This window comes from Podarcis liolepis (assembly GCF_965112155.1).
Source record: "Podarcis liolepis genome assembly, chromosome: 2".
NCBI lineage: Eukaryota > Metazoa > Chordata > Lepidosauria > Squamata > Lacertidae > Podarcis > Podarcis liolepis.
Window position 1 is genome coordinate 57,708,658 of NC_139555.1, and position 26,473 is coordinate 57,735,130.

Consider the following 26,473-nt stretch of genomic DNA (forward strand, 5'->3'; position numbering starts at 1 on the left):
CCACAAGGATGATGCAACTTTACACCACATCAAGGTGTGTTTTCCCTCCCAGGAAAAGCAATAGTTTTAAAAAGCAGTGCCAACAAAAGCAATAGAAGATTTAGCAAGCAAAGTTCCAGAAGGTGTGGAGCTGGATTTGGCAACATGTACCACAGCGGACAGGGGGACGTGGGTGGTGCTGTGGGTTAAACCACAGAGCCTAGGACTTGGCGATCAGAAGGTTGGCGGTTCGAATCCCCGTGACGGGGTGAGCTCCCGTTCCTCAGTCCCTGCTTCTGCCCACCTAGCAGTTCGAAAGCACGTCAAAGTGCAAGTAGATAAATAGGTACCGCTCCGGCGGGAAGGTAAACGGCGTTTCCGTGCGCTGCTCAGAAGTGGCTTAGTCATGCTGGCCACATGACCCGGAAGCTGTATGCCAGCTCCCTTGGCCAGTAAAGTGAGATGAGCACCACAACCCCAGAGTCAATCACGACTGGACCTAATGGTCAGGGGTCCCTTTACCTTTACCTTTACCACAGCAGACACTGTGCATGAACCGTGTGAAAAGGTTCTTCCAAATAATAATAATAATAATAATAATAATAATAATAATAATAATACCTTTATTGTCAATGGACAAGCTGTGTACAATGTTGAAATTAACTAAGCCTCCCTCCCCCCCCAAACACTCTATCTCATTGCACTCTGTGTGCTTGTCGCACAACACACCAACCCCAAAAGTCAGTTGCACTATATTATTTTCCATTCAGCAGCCTAACAGCCCACAGATAGAAACTGTATTTTAGCCTGTTGGTATGACTGATTATACTTCTATATCTCCTGCCCGAGGGTAGAAGATTAAAGAGGTGCTGGCCGGGGTGTGAATCATCCCTGAGAATTTTTCTTGCTCTCCTAAGGCATCGATCCCTTGTGATGTCATCTAGCAGGCTCAGGGGACAGCCCATGATATCATGAGCTGTGTTCACCACCCTCTGTGAAGACACTGTAAAAACATTGTGGATGTTGCTCTGTATCCTGGATGTTGCTCAGTAAAGGTCTGAGTGTTGCCAGAAGTATTCACCTAGAGGGTGAGAGAGATTCTTCATCCACATCCTAGTTTGATTTGACTCCAGGATGGGACTTCCAAGGGGAATGGGGCAGGCAGCTTGTTAGACTGCAGGTTGGTGTCTTTCTGCTTGATATCCTCTGCAAAGGCCTCTCAGTGGCATGGGTGCTGCCTCTGGGGTGTACAAGGCAATCAGAGGAGGGAGAAGGAGTTTTTGCTTGCATACTGCCTGCTAGGGGTGGCCTATGTGGCACCATGTGCGTAGCAACTTGATTACGCAGGTTACAATGGAGGGTGCTAAAAGGACTTCTTAGTCCACGCAAAAGCCAAGCCACGCAGCAGCAAATCCTGACCAAGGCTGAGTCCAGATGGGGGCATCAGCTCACAAACTCTTTCAGATCTGATATTTCTGCACGCTCTATTAGCACACTCCCTTTTTTCCCAGTCACCCTATTGATCCCTGTTCTGCTGCTTGCTGCCTGCCCCAGAATTGGGCAGAAGATATTCAAAGTACAATCTGATGTGTAGCTTTTGTTCCTCTCCTCAAACACTCTTCCCTCAGACACCTTAGATGATTAGACAGCCATCAGTTTGTTCTTTTTTAAAAAATAATAATTGTGCAGTTCTGATTTAACAGACTTGTGCAAGATATGTAATAATAAAAACAAAATGCAACAACTTAGTGCTCCAAGTGGGGCCTGTGTGTCTGCCAATGCTTCTGCTAGTGAAGATAATTCCATTTTTGCTGCCTTCTCCAAACATTAAACTTCAGCTTTAAGCATCCAAGGATCTGGTCACATTGCTGAGGCAGGAGGTAAATCAATTCAGTCCTCAGCCTCTCACTGATATTTTTTTCAAACCTCTCCACTTCTGAAGGATACGGGAGGTGGGGAAACAGCAGGAGGCAGCAAGTGGGGTTGCTCTCTTGCCTCATCTTTGTTTTTCCACAAAACCTTTCCAAAAGCCTGTTGCAGCAAACTCAGGGTTGATTTGATTCCCTTTCACCCGTCTTAGCACCACAGTTCGATTCGTGCGTGCTTTATACTGAAGTTGAAAACTAGTCTGAAAAGTCCAGGTGGTGAGGAATTACCTTAATTTACAAGGGGAACAGCACATAAAGCAGCCCCAAACTTTTTACTACTATTATTACAGGCCTTGCACAGGTGGAAGGGGGCCTGGAGCAACAGAAATGTCACCACACATATGACAAACTGACCACTCACCCAAAAAATGCATTAAGCAGCTTTCACATCAGCAGTGATAGCAGATGGATAAGGGGTTTACTTACTGGATTTTATTGTGGTAAGGGGAAATCCAGATTAGAGGGAAATCTGGGCTGAAATTTTGATGATGTTGTCGTGCACGAGTCTGAAATAAACAGCCATGTGGAAACACCTCATCTCAGGTAGTTTGACCTGTCCCTCTCCTTTTACTAGTGCCAGGTTGGCGCATGCACACACACACAATTCAGACTGGGTCTTCAGTAGGGGTGGGGCTTGCTGCTCATCTGTGCTTGGTTAGTGCTTATGCTTCTCATCACATCAGCTTGGTTCATGTTGATGCTTAGATGGCTTTACCAGTTCGCACTCAGTGCATAGCAGGTAAATCAAATGTGAATTTCTCTCTGCTGTCAAACTTTAGCCCGTTGAGCTGAAAATGTCAAGCTCTGGCTCAGCCAAGATTTGGACAGAGAGAACGTGTTAATCAGATTGGCAAATGCAAAACATTGAAAAGAACAGGAACACTGTAATAAAGCATAGGATCAAGAACCAATGACAGACATCTGTCAAGGTTATTCATTTGCTGATAAGGCTATAAACAAACTCCAAGGAATGTACTTTTTTCCATCATGTGCATTGCTTGTGATGAAAGCAACTATAATCGTAGTGGAGGGGAAAGGGTAGATCTCTCAAACAGATGTGCAGTCTAATATGCATCTCTTGTGTGATCCAGACTCTCGTTCCTTCCATTCCTCCATCTTCCACAATGCCTACCCCATACCAAAGGTTCCTCAAGACACAGACCTACATTTTTTGTGTATCTTAACTCCATGTACACTGGGGGAGATATCGGCATGCTTTGGGGAATCCCAAGGTTTGCAGAATTCTTTTAAACAACTTAACAAGGAAAAAATGCACACACACACCCAAAAAAACCAAAAACCTGAATCCAAATGAGGGTGGATTATCCCATGAAATGTTGAGGGTCAAACTGGAAAAGAAACCATGGAAACAGTGGGGAGTCATGAAGTGTCCTAGAGGAGAATGTGACTGGTTAGCATACCTGTTAGAAAGTGACTGCAACATTGGGGGGTCTCATTTGTTTCCATAATAACCAAAAGCTTTCATACTGAGGACTTTACTGGGATATTCACTCATCTGTTTGTTCTGTCTTACAACAGATGGGGGGAAAACACCTATAGGTTGTCAAGAGAAATGCAGCCATTGCGTTTTGTAAGAACACAGATGGGGATGCTAAACCATTTAGGAAAACAGACACAATTAGAGATGAAGTTTCAATGTTTTATTCAAGTTGGGTTTGCTTGTTTGTTTCATTTTAAGTGGTGTCCAGTACAGCATTTTGGGGTCTAATGCCACACAAAAAAAGATGGAAGACTGAAGATGTAACCATTAAACTGCTAAAAAGAGAGAGAAGAAGAAGAAGTGATAGAAACAAAGTCCATCTTGTTTAATGCAATGTCACTAGGAGATTACAGTTACAAAAGACTTCCCTGCTTATGGCCCTGTCGTACAAGCTTTTCCATAATGAGTGCAAGGGAAAGAACCACAACACGGGGTGTGATTTTTAAGTGGTGTTGGCTGAGTCACATCAAACTTTCTACACGCCAAAGTTATACGAAGTGAACACTCTAAAGCACTCCAAGGGCAAGCTGTTGGTGTAGGAAGAGAGCTGAAGGTGTAGGAGGGAGAACTAAGTAAGACTTAAACGTGTGTGATGCATCTGCCTGAGCAGCCCCTTATCAGACAAATTTGAACACTCCATCACAGAATGAAAGCCTGCTAATTCAAGTGACAGGAAAAGGAGCTTCCTGAGCACTTGGATGGATTGGCATTCTCATAGCATGAATTCCAAATGTTTCAACCATTTCAGGAACCATTATCTTAAGAAAAAGGTTCAAGACAAGAATCAGGCCTTCTTATTAAGAGCTGGTAAGTATGGCGTTCTAATAAGCAACATTCCCCCAAAGGTCTGGAACTGGAGAGAAAAAAATCATCACCGGCCTTCTCTGAAAACACACACTTTGAAGCTTAGCCTTCTTTAACCAGGTTCAACATGACTGACACATGGCAATAATTGCATCCCAGACATAAAACATTGAAAAGTACACTAAATTCGGAAGGTAGCTATGCTGTATAGTATTTCAGAATTAATCACCAGAAATAACGGTGGTACAATTCCTTCTTTCATGCTTCAAATTCCAGTCCTAGACCTAGTTTGTGGCCACCTGCGTTGACGTTCTTCCCATCCAACAAAGCCGACAATGTCAATTTAATACCTGCATAGCAAAACAGGGAGAGGGAAGATATGAGCATTCATAGTTAGGAACATAAGGGCAATGCATACAATCTGACAGCGATTTCCGCCCGGACACAGTTTCCGACTGCCGTGTTCTGGCTATGTCTGGGAAATTCTGGACATATAAGAAGCCTATCTGAGAGATGTACAAGAACTAGACATACAATGGATATAAAGGGTTAATTAACACTTTCCTGATATAGAACGGTGGTTCTATAACTTCCATACAACTACCAAAACACCTCACTAACACCATTCCTTGTGATGTCAGCATTAGCAACACTGTCCTTTGACTCACCCTCTTTTAGTATTTTAGATTTGATCCAAGCAAATGACTACAATAAAGCATGATCAATTATCCATAATTCTTACATAGACTGATCAGCTTTTTCTGTCAATTTAGATTTAATGTTTTTGGCGATTTATCTGAGGAAGTACAGGAAAAAATATAAAAACCAGATGGAGTGGCATTCAGTCGCCTTCACAAGAATTCAAATTTAGATAAAAATAAAGCCTGAAAGAATTGATCACTAGGATTGAAGAATAATCAGGCTTTCCGCACAGCACAAGCATACAACAAAATCACTCATGTCATTTTCTACCATCACCATTTGGACAGAAAAGGTCAGCAGAATCGAATACAATTCTATTCCATACGTACCTGGCTTCAGAGTCTGAGTATATCCTAAACCAATCAGACTGGAATTATTCACTTTAGCCTGAAAAACAAAAGTGAAGATATCGTTCAAAGTTCTTGTTGCAGATCATAAAAAGAATTGTGGAAAACAGAAATGACAGTTTATTTGCTCAGGGGAAGAAAATTGGGAATTCGGAAAGCATGTGGATGTTTATTTGAAAATGCAGATCTTGTTGAGTTCAATAGGTCTCCCCCCGCCCTGCCCATCCCCGTCAGCTAAATTTGCAAAAGACTACTCATGTATTTCCTAACAAACTCTTTACTTTTGCTGAACAAAAGTTTTCTCCAGGTGATCAGTACAATATTGTGGCTTGCAGCTCAAATGGCACAAGTAGAATGAACTTAGGATGTCGGCTTACTGCCAGTGTAAAAGGAAAGCAAATGGAAACTTATACCCCACCCATTTATAAATTTGAACCTAAGGCCAAGCATGATGTTTTGCTGCCAGGAATCATTTTAAAAGCTCTCTGCAAGTCATCCAGTTGCCAGTCAGCCTCTATACTGCAGCCAAAACACGAAGACTGGCCTTGAACGGGAGAGCCCTCGCTTTCCACTCTCCAGAATAGCTACTGCAGGTGCGTCATGCATTATTCCAACCAAGGAAATAATTAATGAAAGGGGTCGTCAACTTCTACCACAGCTCTGATTGCCTATTGGATCCTGCTTTTCACCCTGCCCTCGTGCCTCTACTGCCCTTCCCCATTGCCCTCCCCAGTGGGGCCATGTCAGGCACCTGTTCACAAGTGGAACGAGCAGGATAGAGCCACAGCCACCACAGTAAAGACCAGTGTTTTAAAGCATCAGTGCTACTGAGGCTACATGAGGGGCTATAATAATGATGATGATGATGATGATTATTATTTATACCCCAACCATCTGGCTGGGTTTCCCCAGCCACTCTGGGTGGTTTCCAACAGAATATTAAAAACACAATAAAACATCCCCAGGAAGGAAAATGTTGAGTTTTTTTTCAGGTGCAGAGATTTAAAATAAAAATTAAAAAATGTTATTACTCAGATGTGTTTGTAGGGCAATGAGTTTTACCCAATTAAATTTTACATGGAGTAGTGGGCTTATGTTAGCCATGTCTATTCATTTCTACGGGGCTACTCAGAGTAGAACTAACATTGGACACAACCCTATAAGTCAGGCATGGGGGACCTTTGGCCCTGTAAATATATATATATATATATATATATATATATATATATATATATATATATATATTCCTGCCCATCTGGCTGGCTTTCCCCAGCCACTCTGGGCGGCTTCCAACAAAAGATTAAAAATACATTAAAACATCAGTCATTAAAAACTCCCCTAAACAGGACTGCCTTCAGATGTCCTCTAAACGTCAGGTAGTTGTTTATTTCTTTGACATCCGACGTCTGATGGGAGGGCGTTCCACAGGGTGGGAGCCATCACCGAGAAGGCCCTCTCCTCCTCCTTGCCCAGTGGCAGACTTTGGGCTTTCAAATATCAGCAGCGCCCTGCGTGACACCAAAATTCAGTGCCCCCCTTGCTAAGTCATTCTCAGCTTGGCACCCAGTGCAGGCAAACTAGTCACACTCCCCTAAATCCGCCTCAGAACTCGAGTCGTGAGATGGAAGAGAGAATGAGCCAGCCACAGGTGCAGCAGCTCATGCAGTACTGCCAGTTCAAAACACATGTAAGTTAGGTTTGTTAAACCTTTTGGCTCATTCTCCCTTCTATTCTTTAGCCAGTAGTTTCATGAGTCAAAGGAAACGATGAGGAGATTGTCTGTGCAGCTGCCATAGCACAGCACTGAGTGAAGCTGCATACACATCTCTGCCCAGCAGCAGCGAGAAGGCATGTGGTAGTGATAGTTACTCACTATGAGCAACTAGGCAAAGTGCTAGATCTACAAAGCTGTATTGCTCAGATACAATCTGTTTTCTTGCTTCTTATTGATGACTTCGCTTGATACGTGAAGCAAGAGGAAGCAGTGATTACCAGGTGAGGTAGGTGACCCAGCAGATGGGTTGCTGTTGCTCTCCAGGAGGGGAGGCGAAGGCAGCAGGAAGGTCTGTGCATTGGCAGAAGTGCAGGACTGGCTCTGCTGATGCTTTTGCACTGCACCAACCTCCCCACCACCTTGCCCTATGCAGGAAGCAACAGAAACCCACCTGCTGGGAAGCTGGCATAGCTGTTCCACCCCACCTGCTGAGCTGCTTCTGTTAAATGGTCTTGGAGTTCCAGGAGAATTAAGCAGTCAGCTTCTGTAACAGAATAAATCTCAATGAAAAGGAGTGTCCACATGTTACTCACAGAGAAAGATGCATCTGGGTCAATTTGATATTTGGCAGCTATTCCAAAGCGGGTGTTGCTATTTCCAGCTGTCCAAGCAAGATTGACAGCAGTTTCCAACTTATTATTCACCTTCTGATAAATGGAACCTCCAAATTCTGTGCCATCATTCCTGTAAGAACATTTTTCATACTTTATTGTACAGTAATTTGTGGGAAGAGTGCAAGCCTAGGCATGGTTATGTTTATGATTTGCTGCTGAACTGCTCTAATGGTTGGATGCTGGGCTTTTACTCTTTTTTAATGTTTATATTGTTTAGCTTTTCATCATTTGTATACTGCTGTGAGATGCTACAGGATGAAGGGCAATCTAAATTACAATCTATATATGGTGCTTAAAAAAACACATGAAGGAAATATATTAACAACATCCTTTCACATTTTTTATTTCTTCAATAATCTAGTGTGAACTTAAGTCTGTCATCCATGCCAAATCATTTCTGAACCCAGGTCTCCAAATCCTTCATCTGGGTTTTGGAGATTTGGATTTAGAAATGATCTGGAAGGTCCTATATATTTGAATAAATATAAATTTGGATAAGTGAAAATACAATCTTCCTCCTACCAAAACAGTGATGTTTAAAGCATCCAAGTTATTGATAAAGAAACAGTACCACCTTCCTTTTCACCAACTTGATAGGCTCTTTTTTTTTCTTACAATACTTTCCCAGTATGCAGTCTTCCCAGTACTTACACATTGGTGTGAAGCTGAAATTCGTCGGTCTTGTAACCAACAGCAAAATTGCTCTGAGTTATTCTGGACTTAGCAGTCTCAAAAGTCATTTGGTAACCAGCCAGCCAACCTTCGTAGCCAAAGACAAAGGCACCACGTATTGAAGGACCAGCGATGTCAAAATCCATGTCACAGCCCAAGTTGATATGTTCCCGCTTGTATCCAGACTTGACTTTAGCATTCTTCTTCCTAAAAGGAAAACCGTGCTTTACATTATTCATTTTCAATCATGCATTATAAAGCTATTTCCCCTTCACTGCTATGTACCAGTCCCATGCATTCTCCACAGTTGGAGGCAGAAATGTTTCTGAATATCAGTTGCTGGAAACTACAGGAGGGAAGTGCTCTTGTGCTCATATCCGGCTTGTGGTTTTTCCAGAGGCATTTTGGTTGGCCACTTTGAGAACAGAACATTGAACTAGATGAGTCATTGACGTGATCCAGCAGGCTTCTCTTATGTTCTTGCCACCACCAGAAACCTTTAGCGGTAGCATGGAGACTGCCAACACAAATTAACCTCTTTCTTTGTATGCTGAGCCGCTTGACAAGCTATAGTCACCATGCATAAGCTATCTTAAGATGCTACCTCATCATGCACCTGGTGGCTGAAACAAGTAGGCCAATTTTTTGAGCCTCTCCATTATTAGAGCTTTTAAAGCAAAAAATGGATGGCCACCTATCATGGAAACTACAGCAACAAATTTATTACATCAGCAGGGGACTGAACTAGATGGTTTTGAGGTCCCAATTCTATGATTCTAACCAGCAATCAGTCCTGTTTTGAGCTGTTGAAATAGGCACTACACTATTTCAATACAGGGGACTATTGATCAATGCAGTAGGTTAGGAAAATTATTTGGAACATTATCTGGGGATATTGACTCAAAACTGATGGTTGGCAAACATTTTACTTGCAATGCCTTTATCACCAGGCACCCTTCCACATGCTGGTTAAATTAAGGACCTACTTTTTTACCTGCTATTAATCAACCGCATTATTTCCTCTCAGTTCCTTCAGCCTTATTTTAACCTGGATATTTACACTGAAGCCAAATGGAACACTGAGATGATCCAAGACCGAAACCCCAGGTATAACAGCTCGTGGTTCGATGTGACATGCACCCCAGGAGGTGACTGCTACATTAATCGGCAGACATATCCCTCTTTCACATACCGGTGCCTCCATTTCAAGCTTGGAAAAGAAGCAAACCTCAGAGCCACCTCAAGAGATCACAGTTCAAGGTTCACTGAAGGCAGGCGCTATCAGTAACGCACACCAGTCCTTGTCAAGCAACACTTTCACTACTTCATTTATATAAATGGTGTCACTTAACCACATAATTACCGTATTTTCCGCCCTATAGGACGCACTTTTTCCCCTCCAAAAATGAAGGGGAAATGTGTGTGCGTCCTATGGGGCGAATGCAGGCTTTTGCTGAAGCCTGGAGAGCGAGAGGCGTTGGTGCGCACTGACCCCTCTTGCTCTCCAAGCTTCAGAAAGCTATCCGCAAGCCTTGGGAGCCTGGCGGGAGTTCCCACCGGACTTGCAAGGCTTGCGGGCAACAGCCTGTTCTGGGGGCTGGGGTCGGGGGAAGCTCGGACTTCCCCCGCCCACAGCCCCGCAAGCAACTCCGGGAGCGATGGCGAGGGTGCGCAACCTCGCCTTCGCTCCCAGACCCCCAGCCCCGAGGCTAAAAACGTAGCCAGGACAGCTAGCGGGATCCATCCTGCTCGCTGTCATGGCTTCTTTGCTCTTTGGGCTCGGGGGGGGGGATAATTTTTTCCCCTTTATTTCCCCCCCCCCAAAAAAGTGCGCCCTATGGGTCGGTGCACCCTATAGGGCGAAAAATACGGTAATTCAAGGGATGCTGGCATGCCTCCATTTTCCCTGGGATTAATTGAAAGGACACGCGTATCTGACATTTGTGACTCCTGAACAGTGTGGTGTATTTTTTTTAAGGAGCTTTATATGGGCAGGAACCTGCCTAATATTAGGCTAGTATATTTGTCCATCTAACCCAGAACTGATTAGACTGACTGGCAGAGGCTCATCAGAGTCTCAGGTAGCACTTTCCCATTACCTGTTATCTGATCTAGCTGGAGTTTGCTATGCATGCAAGGAACATAGGAAACTGCCCTATACTCAGACCCTTAGACCAGTGTTTCTCAACCTGTGGGTCCCCAGATGTTGCTGGACTACAACTCCCATCATTCCTAGCCAGCATGACCAGTAGTCAGGGATGATGGGAGTTGTAGTCCAACAACATCTGGGGCCCCACAGGTTGAGAACTGCTGCCTTAGGCCATTAGGTTGGTGCTGGGCATTCATGTGGGTCCTTCTGCATGTGAAGCACAGGCTGTACCTCTGAACTATACTCCCTCCCTAAAGGATGCTTGTGTGGCACTGATGGAGAAATGGACAGTCATGAACAGTCTCAACTAGCACCTCAGGAAAGCTGCCACCTTCCTTCTCTTCCCATCCGCCCTGCGGTCTTGCTTGGAAGCCACAGGGAAAACTTCCTTAGCCATTCCCCAGCTTTCTTTGCCAGGCATGTCACACACCCTCTCTTTCAACTCCCAAACTCCATCAAGGGACCCAGCTATAAAAGGAGAGCAGGGTCTTTCCCCACTGAAGCCAGTGGCTATGCTGGGGTGTTATCCCAACATGCAGGAAGCCAGCCTCCTCTGTGCAGCTTTCCTTAGCACCTCTGCAGAAATCAGGGACAGGTTATCCCATCCCAATGTGAAAGATGAATTGGGGGGGTCTCTTTTGTGTTAGCAAATCACTCCTCTGTTGCTGATATATGACTGGTAAGTCACATGTCTGTGTTTACTTTCCTGAGCTGGGAAAGTCTGAGGATGGAAGTTACATCTTATCTCTTGTTATGTAGTGCTGTTGCACTATGTTTTTCTCTCTGTATCTGCTGCTGAAGAAGAGAGCAGACACCATTATGATTTGTCCTGTAAATATTGCAAAATAAATCTAAGAATGCTCACAATTATGCTTCCAGTCATCACTGCAGAATCTGCTGATTAATAGCGTGCACAGGATCATCCGACCTGTGTCGTTGAGTGCTCCGGGATGAAGACTGATGTCCATCCCGGGGGAGCACAACACCGGACAACGCCCGGAGAGGCTTGTCTCATACCGGGGGCAGTGGGGGCCCCCAAGGCATGTTAGGGACACTTTGACCTCATATTGAGCTTCAGAAGCGCTCCAAGTACCAGGTCAGGGGAGAGGTGTGGCTGGTGGTGACATTTTGATTGGTTATGAAGGTCAGTCAAAGTCTGCAAACACCTGCACCAAGGGAATGACAGGACTGAGGTTCATCGCTCCCTTGTGTGGTTTCTGCTGTGCCACCAATGAGGCAGCAGGAAGGTATCCAGTCAAGACAGAATGGAGGACTCCTAGTGGAAAGGATTACCTGTCACTGGAGTCCAGTCCACACAAGCATTCCTCTCAATACCCACTCACTTGGAAAGGGGATTTATGGCTCTGTGTCTTACCTGCCTTTAAAATGTAGCCCTCCTCACTCTGCTATCAGTAATTCAGCTGTTTTGAAAATGCAACTTCTGAAACTGGGTTGCGAAGGGCCACACTTAATGTAACACTAAACACACAACATGCTGTGGCAACCTTTGTCCTTTCACTGCTAATGGCAAGTACAGGGCAAGTTTTCATCAGGACTGTGATGTCGGAGTGGGGAGGCGATTCTTTTCTTTGCCACTGTGGTTCTGATGAAAATCAATGTTCCCTGTGTCTTGGGTGAATAGCAGCTCTGCAGAGAGGAATTTTATTTAGCACAACGGTGGAGGAGGAAGGAGTGAAACCACTCCTTTCCCACATTCCGCAGTCCCCAAAGCGAATCACACACACCCCAATTTGAAACAATAAAATATGCAACAACCAAGAGGTGCATTTAACACCATGTCTAAATTGCGTCTTAAAACGGCTAATTCCCAAATGGACATTTTAAAATCACACCAGTAATTAAAAGGATCTATTTAATTTAATAATTTTAGTAGATCTCTGATTTAGAGCTTCATGTCAATGCTAAGGTGGATGCCACATTAACCCCTGGTGCTTTTAGCAAAGGTGCTCTGTCATTTTACATTTTTTATTCCCATCCAGGTAAGCACTGCTAGTAAAACCTGAGTTTGTAATGATGCTGCAAAGCCAAATCTGGAGGCTATGGAGCAGATACTCAGTAATCATTCTGAGACTGAACATCCACAACTCAGGAAAGGGACACCATACCTAATGAATGCAGCCCTGATTACTGGAAATGCAATGCACTACTTTTAGCTGTGCAACATTCTGACATCAGGAGCATTTAGAAAGGATGATAAAAATGAAGACGCGCACACACACAAATATTAAGTACGTATAATCTCCCAGCTGCTTAATCCTCCTGGCCCACATAACATGCAGGAAACAACCACAGCATCAAAACCTTTCATCCAACCAAAGGCATCTAGCGTTACAGCCTGCAAGAAGGGAGACCAGAAATCCAGCTGGGGCAGGGGAAGAAGAGGCGTCCCAAATAGCACAACTTAGTGGTAAAGAGTGAGACAGTTATTGTTAAGTAGCACTAAATAGACCTTGCACTACAGGCTGTTGGAAGATGTATTTTGCATTTATAAGACCCACACGTGCATCTTAGGCCAAAATTAGCAGCAGTTATGACAACTGGCTCAAGTGATTAACTATTTTAAATAGCACCACACTTAAGTTTGCAAAAAGAAAAGACCTTCATGAAAAGGGAAAGATGATCGCACACAAAGGATAATCACTAATGCAGCCCAGATTGGAAAGATAAAGCAAATTAAGCAGGCAACTAACAACAACAAAAAGGTTATTCTACTGGATGAATGTACCCACTCCTTACCCAGTGTTAGGAGAGAATGAGGAGTCAAAGGTCAGCTTCAGTCCATGTGCAAGCTGAACAGAAAAAGAAATTCACCAATTGCATTTATAGTTCGAAAAGATGAGTGCTTAAAGAGTTGAAAAACTGCCATATTTCAATGTAACACTCACCTGATCTTCTAAAGTGATCTCTGTGCCTAGTGTGTTGTCTGTGTTCCACTTCTCTGTGAATGTCAAGCCATATTCTGTCCACCTGTACTTGGTTTCCAAACTTCCAGAAACTTTGGTTGTTTCTGTATTTGCTGAACCTGAGCTTGTAAATTCCTAAGGACAAAATGCAGGGTGAAAAACTGTTTTTCACAAAGTCACCTTACAAAGTTAGAAAAATATACAGGCCCCTGTCCAAGCAGACAGGTGGCTTTATTGGAAGGGTCAATTAAAATGACATGAAAAAATCATGTTTGGTCTTTCTCTACTCACCAGTCCATTTTCAGATTTTGTTTTCAAATCCAACTTTATTAAGCCAAATCCTAAGAAAATATAAGTAAGCCAGAATGATGTCAGTAACCATCTGGGGCAGAGGCAAGCAGAGATTCTGATTGAACTTTCATAAAATGTAAGTCTTCTGTGCAGGAAGAATAACATTTAAGAAGCTACACTAATTTCTGCAGCTTGCAGAAAGTTGGGATATGATTATATTCACATAATATATTATCTAGCCACAGGACAATCAGCATAAACATGATAAACTTTTGCTGCTGCTCTTGCAAGAAGTAAAATGAGTAGCATTTTTATATATTTCAGTTGATTGGTGTGTTTTCAGTTGTATCTGTTTTAATTTGTGTTACGAGGCAGTACTGGAAGAAAGATAGGATATAAATGAAATGAATAATGGGGAAACACATGATGAGATCCATGATTCCATGAGATATTTAACAGAACACAAACAGTTTTCTTCAAAGGATCAGAAGGCAAATTGCTGAAATAAATACTCCCAAGTAAAGGCCCAAATGCACAACACCATCTTTAGTATACAAATTCAAAGGTAGCTAGGACTTGGCCCAAATTTACTCCCTTCCACAGGTTGCAGAGTAAAGTGACAAGACTGATTACTCAGGCTGACAGCAGCTGGATAAAACTGTTAATTCAGTCTGGTCAAAAAAGGGACATGTCTCCCCTTGTCTTTGTCACTGAAAAACAATTTAAAAATTTACAATTGCCAACAGTGCCTCCAGATATACAGTTAGATGGGCTTTTACAAAGTGGGAGCTACATCCGAGAACTATTCTTTGCATCCCTCTGCTGCAGTTTACACCTTGAAGGACATGAGCTATACTCATCTGGACAGAGAAGTCCTGTGCATCTTTAGTCAGAAGGTTTACTAAGTGAGCTAAATGATGCCCAGAAGCCAGTGCATACTGGGAAAGACCTATTCTTAGGGCACAGTTTGATCTATGTATATTGACTGTGATCTATAACACACACAACTGGCCAGAAACTGCAATTATAGTTGTGTGAAATCCTAGAAATCAACAACTCAGATAACCAGTGAAACACCACCAATTCCTTGTGGCAATATTTACCATATCCCTTGGTGAAGATGTCTCGAGCAGATTTTCCTAGGTCAGCATAAGCAGGGGGAACAGCCATTTTCTGCCAAAAAAAGAGAAAAGACACTTGAGTTTTGTGGAGAATCCAAACACCACGGTGCTTTGGTCATTCCAGAGGTCCAGCCACCAAGTAACCAAAAAGCGGACCAATTAAAGCCTTTTTCATGTTACATCACCGAGATGCCCTCTCACTGGTCGCTATAAAAACAAACCCCACAATCAAGAACAGAGCTGAGTTTGTCGTGACCTTTATTTGTAATGTTGAATCACCTAAAAAAATATATTGAAGAAAATCCGGCCAAGAAAAAAAATCCTGGGGCTTTAATTTACCTCTTGATCCTTAACAACATGAACAGATCACAATGATCTGGGCTGCCAGGTGCATGTGAAACATGTCACTCTGAATCTGCTGAGTTAACAACATCTTCTCTCCTCCCCCACCCCCGATATAGAGCTCACTATTTATGTTTTCCCTTCTTCTAAATCTTTCCACAAAGGAAGGAGATAGTATCATTTAAGCATTTTATTCTCTTTTCCAGCTAGCCTTGAAGCCCAAAGCATCCATCAGAAACAGATGATGAAATCAAACAAAGCCATCAAAGCTATGCAATATTAGGATCTGGATCCAGCACCTTGTTACATGTCAATACATAAAAGTTTTTCTAAAAACAATCATTCTTTAGGAACAGGAACCACAGAGATCCATTTCATAGCAATCAAGTCTATAACCACATGAGGTTAACAAAACTTATAATTGAGCTCAATGAAATGACATTTTAAAGCATCTCCTCCTTCAAGGCCAGTATGTTACACATAAGTAGACTTGCCTTGCAATAACCAAGACAGACCCAACTCATGAGCCCTTAAATCCTTTACTCTTCACCCAGATGAATATATAACAGTGCCTTACACATGGTGCAGGATTGTTTATTGTAGAAACTGAAGATTCCACCCTCATTTCTTAAATGGATTAGAAGATCCATTAGTATACTACTAGCTGCACACCATAGGTTAGAAGCTTTACACAAAATAATTTATTTTGCCAGTAAGCAACAGGCATTGAGGATCTATTTCATATTTCACAGACAGAATGATTTACCATAATTCCGCTGAAAAGTAGAACGCAAAGTAAGGATATGCTGAACACCCAATGGTGTGTGTCCCTAAACCTTTTTGGAGCAAGCACCACTAAGTTATTGCTTATTTTGGCTCCAGACCAGAAGCAATTTGCTTTTACAAGAGAACTACCAGAGCACATATGTCAGATAGGTACTTTAGCAGTTATTCACAGCCTGAAGCGCTAAGTGCAACAAGCTGTTGCATGCCAGAGTTGGATACTACTCTTAGATAAGTCAAGAGTCTCAAGAGTCTCTCTTCTGGCTCAAATTGAACTGCTACATCAAGCAAACCCAGAAAACAAGCTACAAAGAATCTTTCTGACCTAGTGACATAGTCAGCATTCTTGAGGGTACACTGATTGAGAGATACAAACCCCAGGTGATACTAACTTAACTATTCTGTGACCGTCTCCAGGGTGCTCCAAGCCTGCCACCCAACTTAGTAAGCTTAAAATGGATGCTCCTCGACTAATCAGATCTTTATCAAAATGGAAGACCCGAAGGCCAAGAATCATATTCTCAGCAGCATAACTAGCCGCTCATGTGCCTGGTGCGGCGTGTGCATCCTGCAGCCGGGGGCAGGGCAAGCCGCCCATAGGGACAGGGGGGTGCTACGTGGAGCCTCTCCGCCACCTCCCCTTCAGTTGTAGGGCAGCTGAGGGACAGGCGGAGGGCAGGCGCAAGCCCCAAGCAGCTGTTTCAGGCAGCGAGGAGCCTGCAGGCGCCCAAGCCACCACGTCACTCCCAGGCGAGACGCGTGGCTTGGGCACGCTGCAGGCCCCGCAATAAGTGCCGGCCCATGCGGTGTGGCGCCCAGTGCCAGCCACATTTCGTTACATTTGTTGACTGAACTGAAAGGTTCGTGAGCCCCATTTTTTAAAAAAACTCACATTTTGTCATTTTGTCACATCCCTTCACTGATGACACCCGGGGCGGCCCGCACCCTTCCTTCCTCTGCCACTGCATATACTCCAGAGGTCCCCAAACTAAGGCCCGTGGGACTCGTTTATCTGGCCCGTGGCAACCCCTACTGCCTGCTGCCACCACCCACTGTTACCGGCGCTGCGCTGCACGGCTGCCCACTTCCGGGTTGGAGGAGCACCAGAAATAGCTTGTGCACAAGTGCAAGCATTATTTGCGCATGCGCAAGCGTTATTTCCGGTGCACATCTGGGTCAGAGGAGGCCCATGTACATGCGCACAAGCTATTTCTGGTCTCCTCCAACCCAGAAGTGCGCCAGAAATAGCATGTGCGCACGCTTATGGGCACGCGCTCCCCCGCCCTCCGGCCCGCCATGCGATCAGCGCTGGAGACACCAGCCCAAGGCGCGGTAAGTTTGCTGACCCCTGATATACTCAATAAGTGTCACTGTGAAAGGCTAAAAGAGAGCCATGAAATGTTAACAGGTCTCAAAAGTAGTTGACCTGAATGTGAGCACTAGGTCAGAAAAGGGACCTCTCAGGATTCTACAGGTGTCTTGAGTGACTATATCTGCATGCATCTTTCCATGCGGCAAGCACTGTCTCTGCTCCAAAACCAGAAAATTCCTTTCAGAGGAGCTTGTCTTCATGGGCCTCCTTCTCCAGTGCTGTACTTGTCCACTGCTATACCAGTGTGAGCTGAAGGAAACAATACCTGGAACAGCTCCTTTACATCCTTAATGATGTTTTCATGGTGCTCAGGTGTGACTACTATCAGTCAGGACAACTTCTATTTCAGCTGGCTACAAATCCATTCTAAAACTCCAGCAGGTAGCACTGAAGAAAGCCACGTCACCAGGATCAGCTCTGGGGTTTTTCAAGAAAGCCACCACAGCACGGGAAACGTCAGCGATGGCTGTGTGATGAATCGATCATGACATGCCGGCTTAATGCAGCAGTCTAAACTATGCCTATGAAGCAGTGGGAAGTGTCTAAATCCCATCTTATGCAATTACTGAAATTAAGGAATATTAAAAGATAATCCTGTATCTAATGAGAATTGAGTTCTAGGCAACTATTAACTTCACAGGGGATCAGGTGTCTGAAACAGACAATATCACAGTGTTTTTTCTGTGGTTAACCCCCATTAAGATATGAATCATCAAGGGGAGGAAAAGTTACTTGCTTCCTCTGTGCAAGAGCTGATCAGTCGTTTTAGGTCTGCGGTAGCTCAAAGACAACTGTCAGCCTCCACAAGTTGAAAGTTCAATGAGCTTAATGAGTGGGGCTGCAGGGTCTTAACAGGGCAGCCTGTAAATGCCCCTATATATCAGTTCTGGGATCTCAGAATGTGAACTCCGAGTGGGTCATAAGTGAAACTGCATGTCAGTGTCTGATCCCAGCCTTGAAGATGATAAAGCTATCACATGACTCAATCCCTGTTCAAGGATATCACCAAGACTGAAATAGCAGGGACAAAATGCAAGTCAGTGTTAAGCGCTCCTGACTTAGCAACACTAAACTCTGGCATCTGTTGTCTCACCTCATGATTCTGCAATTTATAGGATTATTACATTTTTAAAAGATGTTGTGGAAGCAAAGTCAGGTAGCAAGCTTTAGATGATAATTGTTTTAGGAAACACCAACTGGCAGGAATAGGTTGGAGTTCCTTCATACTCGGGTTAAGAAGCCTCCCTCTAAAAGAAAAGTAAGTTTGTTCTTATATATCCCTGTCACTGATGATATAATAACAATAACAATAATTTATTATTCACACCCCACCCACCTGGCTGGGCTTCCCCAGTCACTCTGGGTGGCTTCCAACAAAATATTAAAAATACAATAAAACATCAAACATTAAAAACTTCCATAAACAGGGATGCCTTCAGACATCTTCTAAAAGACAGGTAGTTGTTTATTTCCTTGATATCTGATGGGAGGGTGTTCCACAGGGTGGGCACCACAACCGAGAAGGCCCTCTGCCTGGTTCCCTGTAGCCTCACTTCTCGCAGTGAGGGAACCGCCAGAAGGCCCTCGGAGCTGGATCTCAGTGTCCGCGCAGAACAATGGGGATGGAGACACTCCTTCAGGTATACTGGACCGAGGCTGTTTAGGGCTTTAAAGGTCAGCACCAACAAAACGGCATAAGAACTTTCTCTTAAAATAAATACAAGCCTGCATAGCCACAAAGGGATGACAAGTTGAAATTGTTCTGGACCCTTGGGCATGGAACAATTCATTTTTTAAACCAAAAGGAATGATTTGCTGTCTTAAAAAAAATAAAAATCTTCCTATCTTATTTTAAGGGCACAAGAAAAGCCCTGCAGGATCAGGCCAAAAGCCCACCAAGTCCAGCATCCTGTTCTCACAGTGCACAACCAGATGCCCACTGGAAGCCCAGAATCAGGCCCTGAGTGGAACAGCATTCTCCCAACTTGTGATTCCCAGCAACCAGCATTTGAAGGCATAGTGCCTCTGACTAAGTGGGGAGAGAGATGCAGTAGCAGCACTAATGCCTCTTCTGCATTTGTAAGAACTCATTTGTTCAGTGTGGCAGCACCTTCCCATTGGAACTCCCTGCCTATTGAGACTAAGCTTAGAAAGTTAAGATCATTTTAAGGTGTTTTAGCATTTTAACTTTTGTATATTTTAAAGTATAGTTGCAAATTTCTCTTGATTTAACTGTTTTATCTTTCATAAGCAGCTTTGAGGGGTTGTTGTTTCACAACCGGGCAGCGTATGAATTTTATGAAATAGATAAGAATACACTTCTCAGTCTCCGCTGTGAAAACCAATGTACATTAGGCAGGCTTAGTTCCAGCTTTGGTCAACCTCGGCCTTGGCACCCATCTCCATGCCACTTTCTGCTGATCCATCTCTCTTGCCCTTAGTTAGTGCCTCTTCTGCAGCTGGTACAGTAGCTGTGGAGCCTGCTTCTGTACCAGCTACAGCATGGGTAGGCAAACGAAGGCCCAGGGGCCAGATCAGGCCCAATCGCCTTCTAAATCCAGCCTGCGGACAGTCTGGAAATCAGCATGTTTTGACATGAGTAGAATGTGTCCTTTTATTTAAAATGTATCTCTGGGTTATTTGTAGGGCATAGGAATTCGTTCATTATTATTTTTTAAAAAATATGGTCCAGCCCCCCACAAGGTCTGAAGGACAGTGGACCGGCCCCCTGCTGAAAAAGTTTGCTGACCCCCTCACTGCTGCCTGAGCCCCAAATCGCTTGCCGCCACCACACACCCCAGCCAGGCAGGAGGAATGGACTTTAGACCCCCATCAAAAGAGTTAAAGAGTAACAAGTAATGTATCATTTTCACGGAATCTGGAGACGGTGGCAGAATCCTAAGGTACCAGCAGCTACAGAATGTCAGGGCTGATGTTGACACAGTGTTTGGTACTAAGGCAATCCATCCCAATAGGAGGAGCTTTGTACAAAGAAGTTTTCAGGTTTGGTCTTAATCACATAATATTGTGTTTTTCTCCAAGTAATTCAGCTTTCCTTGCTGCATTTGATCACCTCCTTGCTGCTGGTTAGCAGAAACCTCCCCAAACAAGATGTAGCACACAGTGCTAGAAACTCAGATATATAAGCTAGGTGCCAAATGGCTTCTTAAACCAAGATTGCCGTAGCCAAAACAGAATGTCTAGTTGCTATTTTGGGGTAAGACAGCTCTAAAGTCTTATTTTTCAAATGATGGACTGACTGTGATTGAGTCTCAGTTAAACATCTGGCTAGTTCAGATGTCAACCTTGAGCAAGGTTAAGAGCTTTGAGAACTTAAATAAGAAAACTGACTTAATCCAGGGACAGTCACATATAAGAGGGCCATTACAACCTTTTTTTCCTTAATGGTGACTGCTGCTGCTCCAGCTGCACAGAGAAAGCAATTTGATTCCAGAAATTCATTCCAATTGTGCAGATAAAATATACCATAACTGATAGGATTCTACAGGATGGGGTATTAGTGTGTGAAAACAGTCCATCTTCACTTGGTTGCAAGTGGTCAAAAGCCAGCTGGGAAATGTGGCTGGTGCCTGACCAATTTCAAACACTGGTAGCATGCCTTGCCACAAAGCTACTGTAAGCAAAGAATTTCTACATACTTTGAATCCTACCTTATTCTCCCTGACTTACTGTGTGAACAGGTGCAGAAAGCAATCAAACCTAAGCCCTTCAGCCCACAGAACATGAATGATATCAGCCTCAGTAAGATTTACACATTCATATTACTAAATACAAAGGTGATTCAAGAGACTAATATTTGTTCTGACTTCCTGCTCCACGGTCAAACCTCCATAAAATTCCAGCTCTAACCCACATGCAGACTTCACAGTCATACTGACTGAAGTGACATTTTGCATGGGACTTGACCTGGCCACACAGAAGTGGTAGGAAAATGCCTTGCTACTCATTTGCTGATAATATTTTTACATAAGAACGTAAGAGCCTGCTTGGTCAGGCCAAGGGCCATCTAGTCTTGCATTCAGTGGCGTAGCGTGGGGGGTGCAGGGGGGCCCGGCCGCACCGGACGCAACATCTGGGGGTTAGGGTTAGGGGGCGCAAATCCACGGGTTAGGGGGCGCAAATTACTTGCCTTGCCCCGGGTGCTGACAACCCACGCTACGCCACTGCTTGCATTCTGTTCTCACAGTGGCCAACCACATGCTTATGGGAAACCAACAAGCAGGATTCAAGCATGAGTACACTCTCCCCTCCTGTGGCTCCAGGCAACTGGTTTTTAGAAGCATTTCTGTCTCCAGCCACTGGGGCAGAGCATAGCTGTGATGGCTAGCAGCCATTTTAATGACTCTCAAACTAGATACATAACCAGCTGAGGAAGAAATCCTACATCTGCTAACTCGGTCCACATACTCCAGTGGTGCCCAAGCAATTATTCACACTGTATGAGGTTCTGTTCAGTCACCTGTAAATGTTTCCTATTTCAGAGGAATTTCTCCCAACTATTATAGGCTGGAATCCATACCTTTTACATAGGGAATGTCTAAAGCACAGAGATGTGGCCACCACAGAAGTCAGAGCCAAACGTATCAGACTGCAGAAGTGGAAAGTCGCCAAGTCTCATGATGAAAGACCTCTTAGATCTTGCAGCTCACAAGCAATAATACATTATATTAAAAGAAGGGTGGAATATACATTTCAAAATATCCCACATAATTTCTTGGAATCTTGCAGACTGAAAAGACGGATTTTGCTCCCTCTGCACCACCAACGCCGATTTGTTTTATCTCTCTCTCTCTCTCTTAATCTTTTTTCCATTGTAAAAAATTGATTACCAGAATAGTCAAATCAATATATGTAGCAACTGTAAATTGTGCCTTATTTAAGTCACAGACCTTGACACATCAATGACATGAAAGGCATGGGGCAGGGAGAAAAATGGGACATTGGAGATTTAATGCTAACTGTCCATTATCACTAACTGCATTGCTGGGAATAGGGGAGGGGGGGTTCTTTCATTGTATCTTTTTAAAACATTTCAATAAACAACAAACAAAATGGACCAAATTTCTTCTCTATATATCAAGCCACTATCCCTCCCATATGTCTATATAAATGCGCGCGCACACACACACACACACACAACCCATTCCTAACAGTGCTAGCTTTATCTTATCTCCACTGTCACCTAGGTCATGTCTATCTCATCTTTGCTACACTCAGTCAATATCTGACTTCTACCAATCCTTGCTTTTTGCATCTAATGTTCCCTGGTGAGAAACAGTTTGCACTCAGCTCCTGCTTTCCATAGGTGGTAAAAGGATAGTGAGTGCACAGTTCTCTGGCTCTGTGTTTTTATGTTGTGCATTTGAGGATTTTCTTTGCCTTCTCTCCAGTGATATCCATCCTGCAATCCTGATGAACCTTTCATATACTCATTATCAAGATCTGAATGCACCATTGTGAGCACTCAGTTCTGACTCCACCCCCTAGCTGGACGAAGAAGATACGGGAGGAGAACAGGAATGACAGATGCGCCCGAGTGTATCATTTCCGCAAGAAGCTCAGGTTTGGAAGGAAAACACCTTCTTCTTTTGTGTTTTAAGAATTAGATTTTGTTCTTACTTTGCCTCTAGGTGTCTTTTTAAATGTGTTGCTTTGTTTCTGCCACAGGCTTTATGAAAACTGCTGGGAAGCCTTTTAACAGGGCGTCTTGGAGAAGATTTTACCAATGTGGCCCACACATGAACAGTTCTATTGAAATAATTGTATTAAAAGGAAAGCACATCACTAGTGTATGCCTTGCTAAAAGAGCAGAGGCATATGCAAATAGAGCAACTGAAAAACAATAGCCTCAGTGTAACTTCCCACTGAGATCAGTATCTGCTAAATGTAATATGTGAATGGCTACATGAGCCTGTTTTGCTCCTTGGACACTTGTCTGGAAGACAACACCTGTACTGGCAGCCAGAATATTTACATATGACAGTGTACATGCTTCTTTCATACAGTAGCCTTCAGTCCCTTGGATTTCCAGTCAGTCAACTTGAACCAGTTGAGGATATCTGACTTCTGCACATGTTATCACCTGCCAAATCAGGAACCTGTGGACATATGTCTCATATGTATCTGAAAGTGGATGCTATCTCTCTGTATTGCTTTTGACAAAGAATCTGTTTGCAACCCCACTAAACAAAAAAACAAAAAAATAGCAGGAGTAAAATGATGAAATTATTTTTCCTGCCATTTTCATAGGGGAATCAAGTTGGAACAGAAGCACACATGTGCAGAAAGGATGAGGGAGTAGCAACACTGTCCAATGAACACTGTAGCCACTGGTGTGAATGAAATTTAGCATGTCATGTCAAAAAAAAAATCACAGTTCCATACTGAAGTGTGAAAGAAACATTAGTCTCACATGTACTTTTAAAAGCATGTTTAGAATTGGATGTCATGTGTCAGTTTTGCTCAATACCAAAGCACATTTTCAAAATACACATTTATGTTTTATCCCCATACCTTTGGTTGTCAATGGCTTTGAATTTGTGCTAGTAGTTAATATTGTGTTTAATTCTATTACAAACAAAAAGGATTGTGACAGTATACATGGAAAATTAGAAATATCCCACGTATAATTAACTGTCTATTTGCTAGATATATGTAATGTAATAGGCACTGTAGAATTCTATCTACTTAGCCGCTATATTGGCCTTATGAATGGCACTGGGCTTCTGCCTAGGGCAACAAATACAATCTGCATCCAGCCATAATGGTTGCAAAAATCAGCTGCAAAAACAGGTCACGTTCAGATAGCCCTTTTGAAACACATCAAAATCAATCTGAGAATGAAGGTATTTCCCATTGCAGACAGTGGCATTTGATGTAGCCATGCTCTTGAATATTGAAAAAACCCTTGCTATTTATTTTTAAAATGACATTCCTTTAGAATTATCTACATCCATTTGAAGACATTCAAATACACCCAGCCCTTTGGGCAAAACCTCATGACTCCATGTTCTCGGCCCACTGAACTTTTGCCTTCATCCAGCAGATATAAGAACAAGCAAGGGCATTAGGGGCATTTAGAGGTCAAGGGGAAGATCCTGAAAAGAGGAAAAGATGTGGAAAGCAGCACCCACTAACAGGTAGCCAGAAAAGGCTACGACACTGTTACCTGTGCGCTGCATCTAGACCTTGCCAAACCCACGTTACCGTGCCTGTGGCCTACCCCGGGGTTACACCACCTGGCCTCGCTACTACTTGGGTATGCGCTGCCCAGGAGCGCAAGGAGCATTCAGCTCGAGGCCTTTCCAGCGAGGAAGAAGAGCACATGGAGTCGGCGCGAAGCACGCTTCGCGCACAGAGGTCACCTACAGCTCGGTGCTGCTGAGCGCGGGGAGAAGGGGAGCGGCAGTCTCCCCTCGTCCCCGTCTTCCAGGAGCCTCCGGCTGGCACACAGATGGGCTGGCACACAGATGGCGCTGGCTTGGAAGAAGAGGTGTCCAAGGGCCAGCCGGGCACGTCTGGGAGGGAAGGATGGAGAGACGGGAAGAGCTTTGATGGGAAGCAGATGCGCACAAGGGAGGCCCGCGAGAGGGCTTCTGGCGCCCGCGGCGGCGGCGGCGGCGAAGCGAGGCGGCCTCGTCCAGGGCTTTCCGGGGCCTGCGGCGGCGCGCCGATCAGCCAGCCTTCGCGGCCTTGAAATAGAAAGGGCAAGGCGCCAGGGGTCGCGCTGGAGGGCAAGGCGATTTCTCCTCGCCATCCTCGCGACGGCCACCTCCCCAGGCCTGCAGTGGCGCAAAGCCTTCGCCTTCCCCCAGCATCCCTCTCTCCGGCTGCGGCGGGCAGGGGAGCAGTAGCCGCGCCAAGGCCGCCGGCCCCGGCTCGCCTTCCCTCCCGATCCCTGCGGCGGCCCGGAGAGAGGCTGTAAGCAGCCCCGGCGCCGCCAGTAGCGGCCGATCTGGCTCGTCCGCCTTACCGTGTCTTTGCCGTGGCCGCAGCAAGGCTTCTGGTGTGCGGCGGGAGGGGCGGCGGCGGCGGCGTGGAACGGGGCGGATCTTGCAGGCGCCGAGGCCAGCATCGCGGGAGAGCCACGGGCAGCAGGCAGGCAGGCAGACGGACCCTCCCTGCCGAGCAGAGGGACGTGACTGCGCCGCCGTCGGACGCTGGCCGGCCACGGATAGGCTGAGCGCCGGGGACGGGAAGGGGGATGGCAGAAGAAGCGGGGCTGGGCTTTCCGGGCGAAGGGAGCGGCTCGGCCAATGAGCCAAGGGCGGCGTCTCTCGCGTCTTAAGCCGCACGGTGGTTGCCAAGCGCCACACTGGAGGCGGCGCCCGCGGAGTCGTCGGATCGTTCAGGTTTAGCGCATCGCCTTTTCTGCCCCGAGACAGGGTGGCGAGGAGATGGTGTTAAATGCCTCGTCTCCAACTGAAATCGGTGGCCCTCGCTTCCAAGCGGAGCTCCCGCTTAGGAATGGCCGTCTTTATTAGTATTTATTCCTCGCTTTGCACACACAAGTCTCCAAGCGAATAGAACACTCGAAACAGCTAGAAATCGGTTAAAAGCCAGAGAGCAGAGATCGCTACACCAGATAATCCGTGAGGATCGTTCGCACGTAGGCAGCGGAAGGCTGGTGTGAATTCCGGATATGCTAAAATGCATGGCAAGAATGCCCGGTGGGGGAGCTGTCCAAAAACGTAAGCAGCATCTGCTGAATCAGGCCAGTGAAGCCTCTAGACCAGTGTTTCCCAACCTTTTTTGGGCAAAGGCACACTTGTTTCATGAAAAAAATCTCGAGGCACACCACCATTACAGCCCCGTGACGTCAGCGCGCAGCGTCACGCCAGGAGGGACATGAATTGCTAGCAAATTACATAATCACCTCCTTGAGGGCTGGCTCATCTTCTCCGAAGGCAGAACCCCATTAATTAACAGCACAGACTCACACCATAGCCAAGACGAGGGGGGAAAACCTCAGTCATGCACAGTCATGCACATGTGGGGGCTAAATGAGGACGAAGAGAGCAGGGTTCAAATCACCCCACCTGGCCAGGACAATCCCTGGGTGCTCCCTTGGGCCACTTGCCTGACCCACTTCGCAGGGCTGTTGTTGCGAGGATAACACGGGGAGAACCACGCGCGCCCCCGGGAGCTCC

At 44.9% G+C, this 26,473-nt stretch overlaps 1 protein-coding gene across 2 annotated transcripts; it reads right to left on the reverse strand.

Annotated features, from left to right (window-relative positions):
• Positions 1–3,553: 3,553 nt before the first annotated feature.
• VDAC1 (voltage dependent anion channel 1) lies at positions 3,554–25,949 on the reverse strand. 2 transcript variants are annotated; one of them, XM_083489668.1, is made up of 9 exons: positions 25,297–25,949; positions 14,789–14,858; positions 13,686–13,735; positions 13,377–13,529; positions 13,228–13,280; positions 8,301–8,528; positions 7,569–7,719; positions 5,244–5,301; positions 3,554–4,562 (listed from the first exon to the last, which is right to left on the reverse strand). In XM_083489668.1, exons 1-9 carry the CDS (start codon positions 25,396–25,398, stop codon positions 4,471–4,473), a joined length of 957 nt encoding a protein of 318 aa, XP_083345794.1. In that variant the 5' UTR covers positions 25,399–25,949; the 3' UTR covers positions 3,554–4,470. The 2 variants fall into 2 exon arrangements, with proteins under 2 accessions (XP_083345794.1, XP_083345795.1); XM_083489669.1 differs by lacking the exons at positions 13,377–13,529; positions 13,686–13,735; positions 14,789–14,858; positions 25,297–25,949 and having other exon boundaries at positions 8,301–9,667; positions 11,976–13,280.
• Between the last annotated feature and the right edge of the window lie 524 nt (positions 25,950–26,473).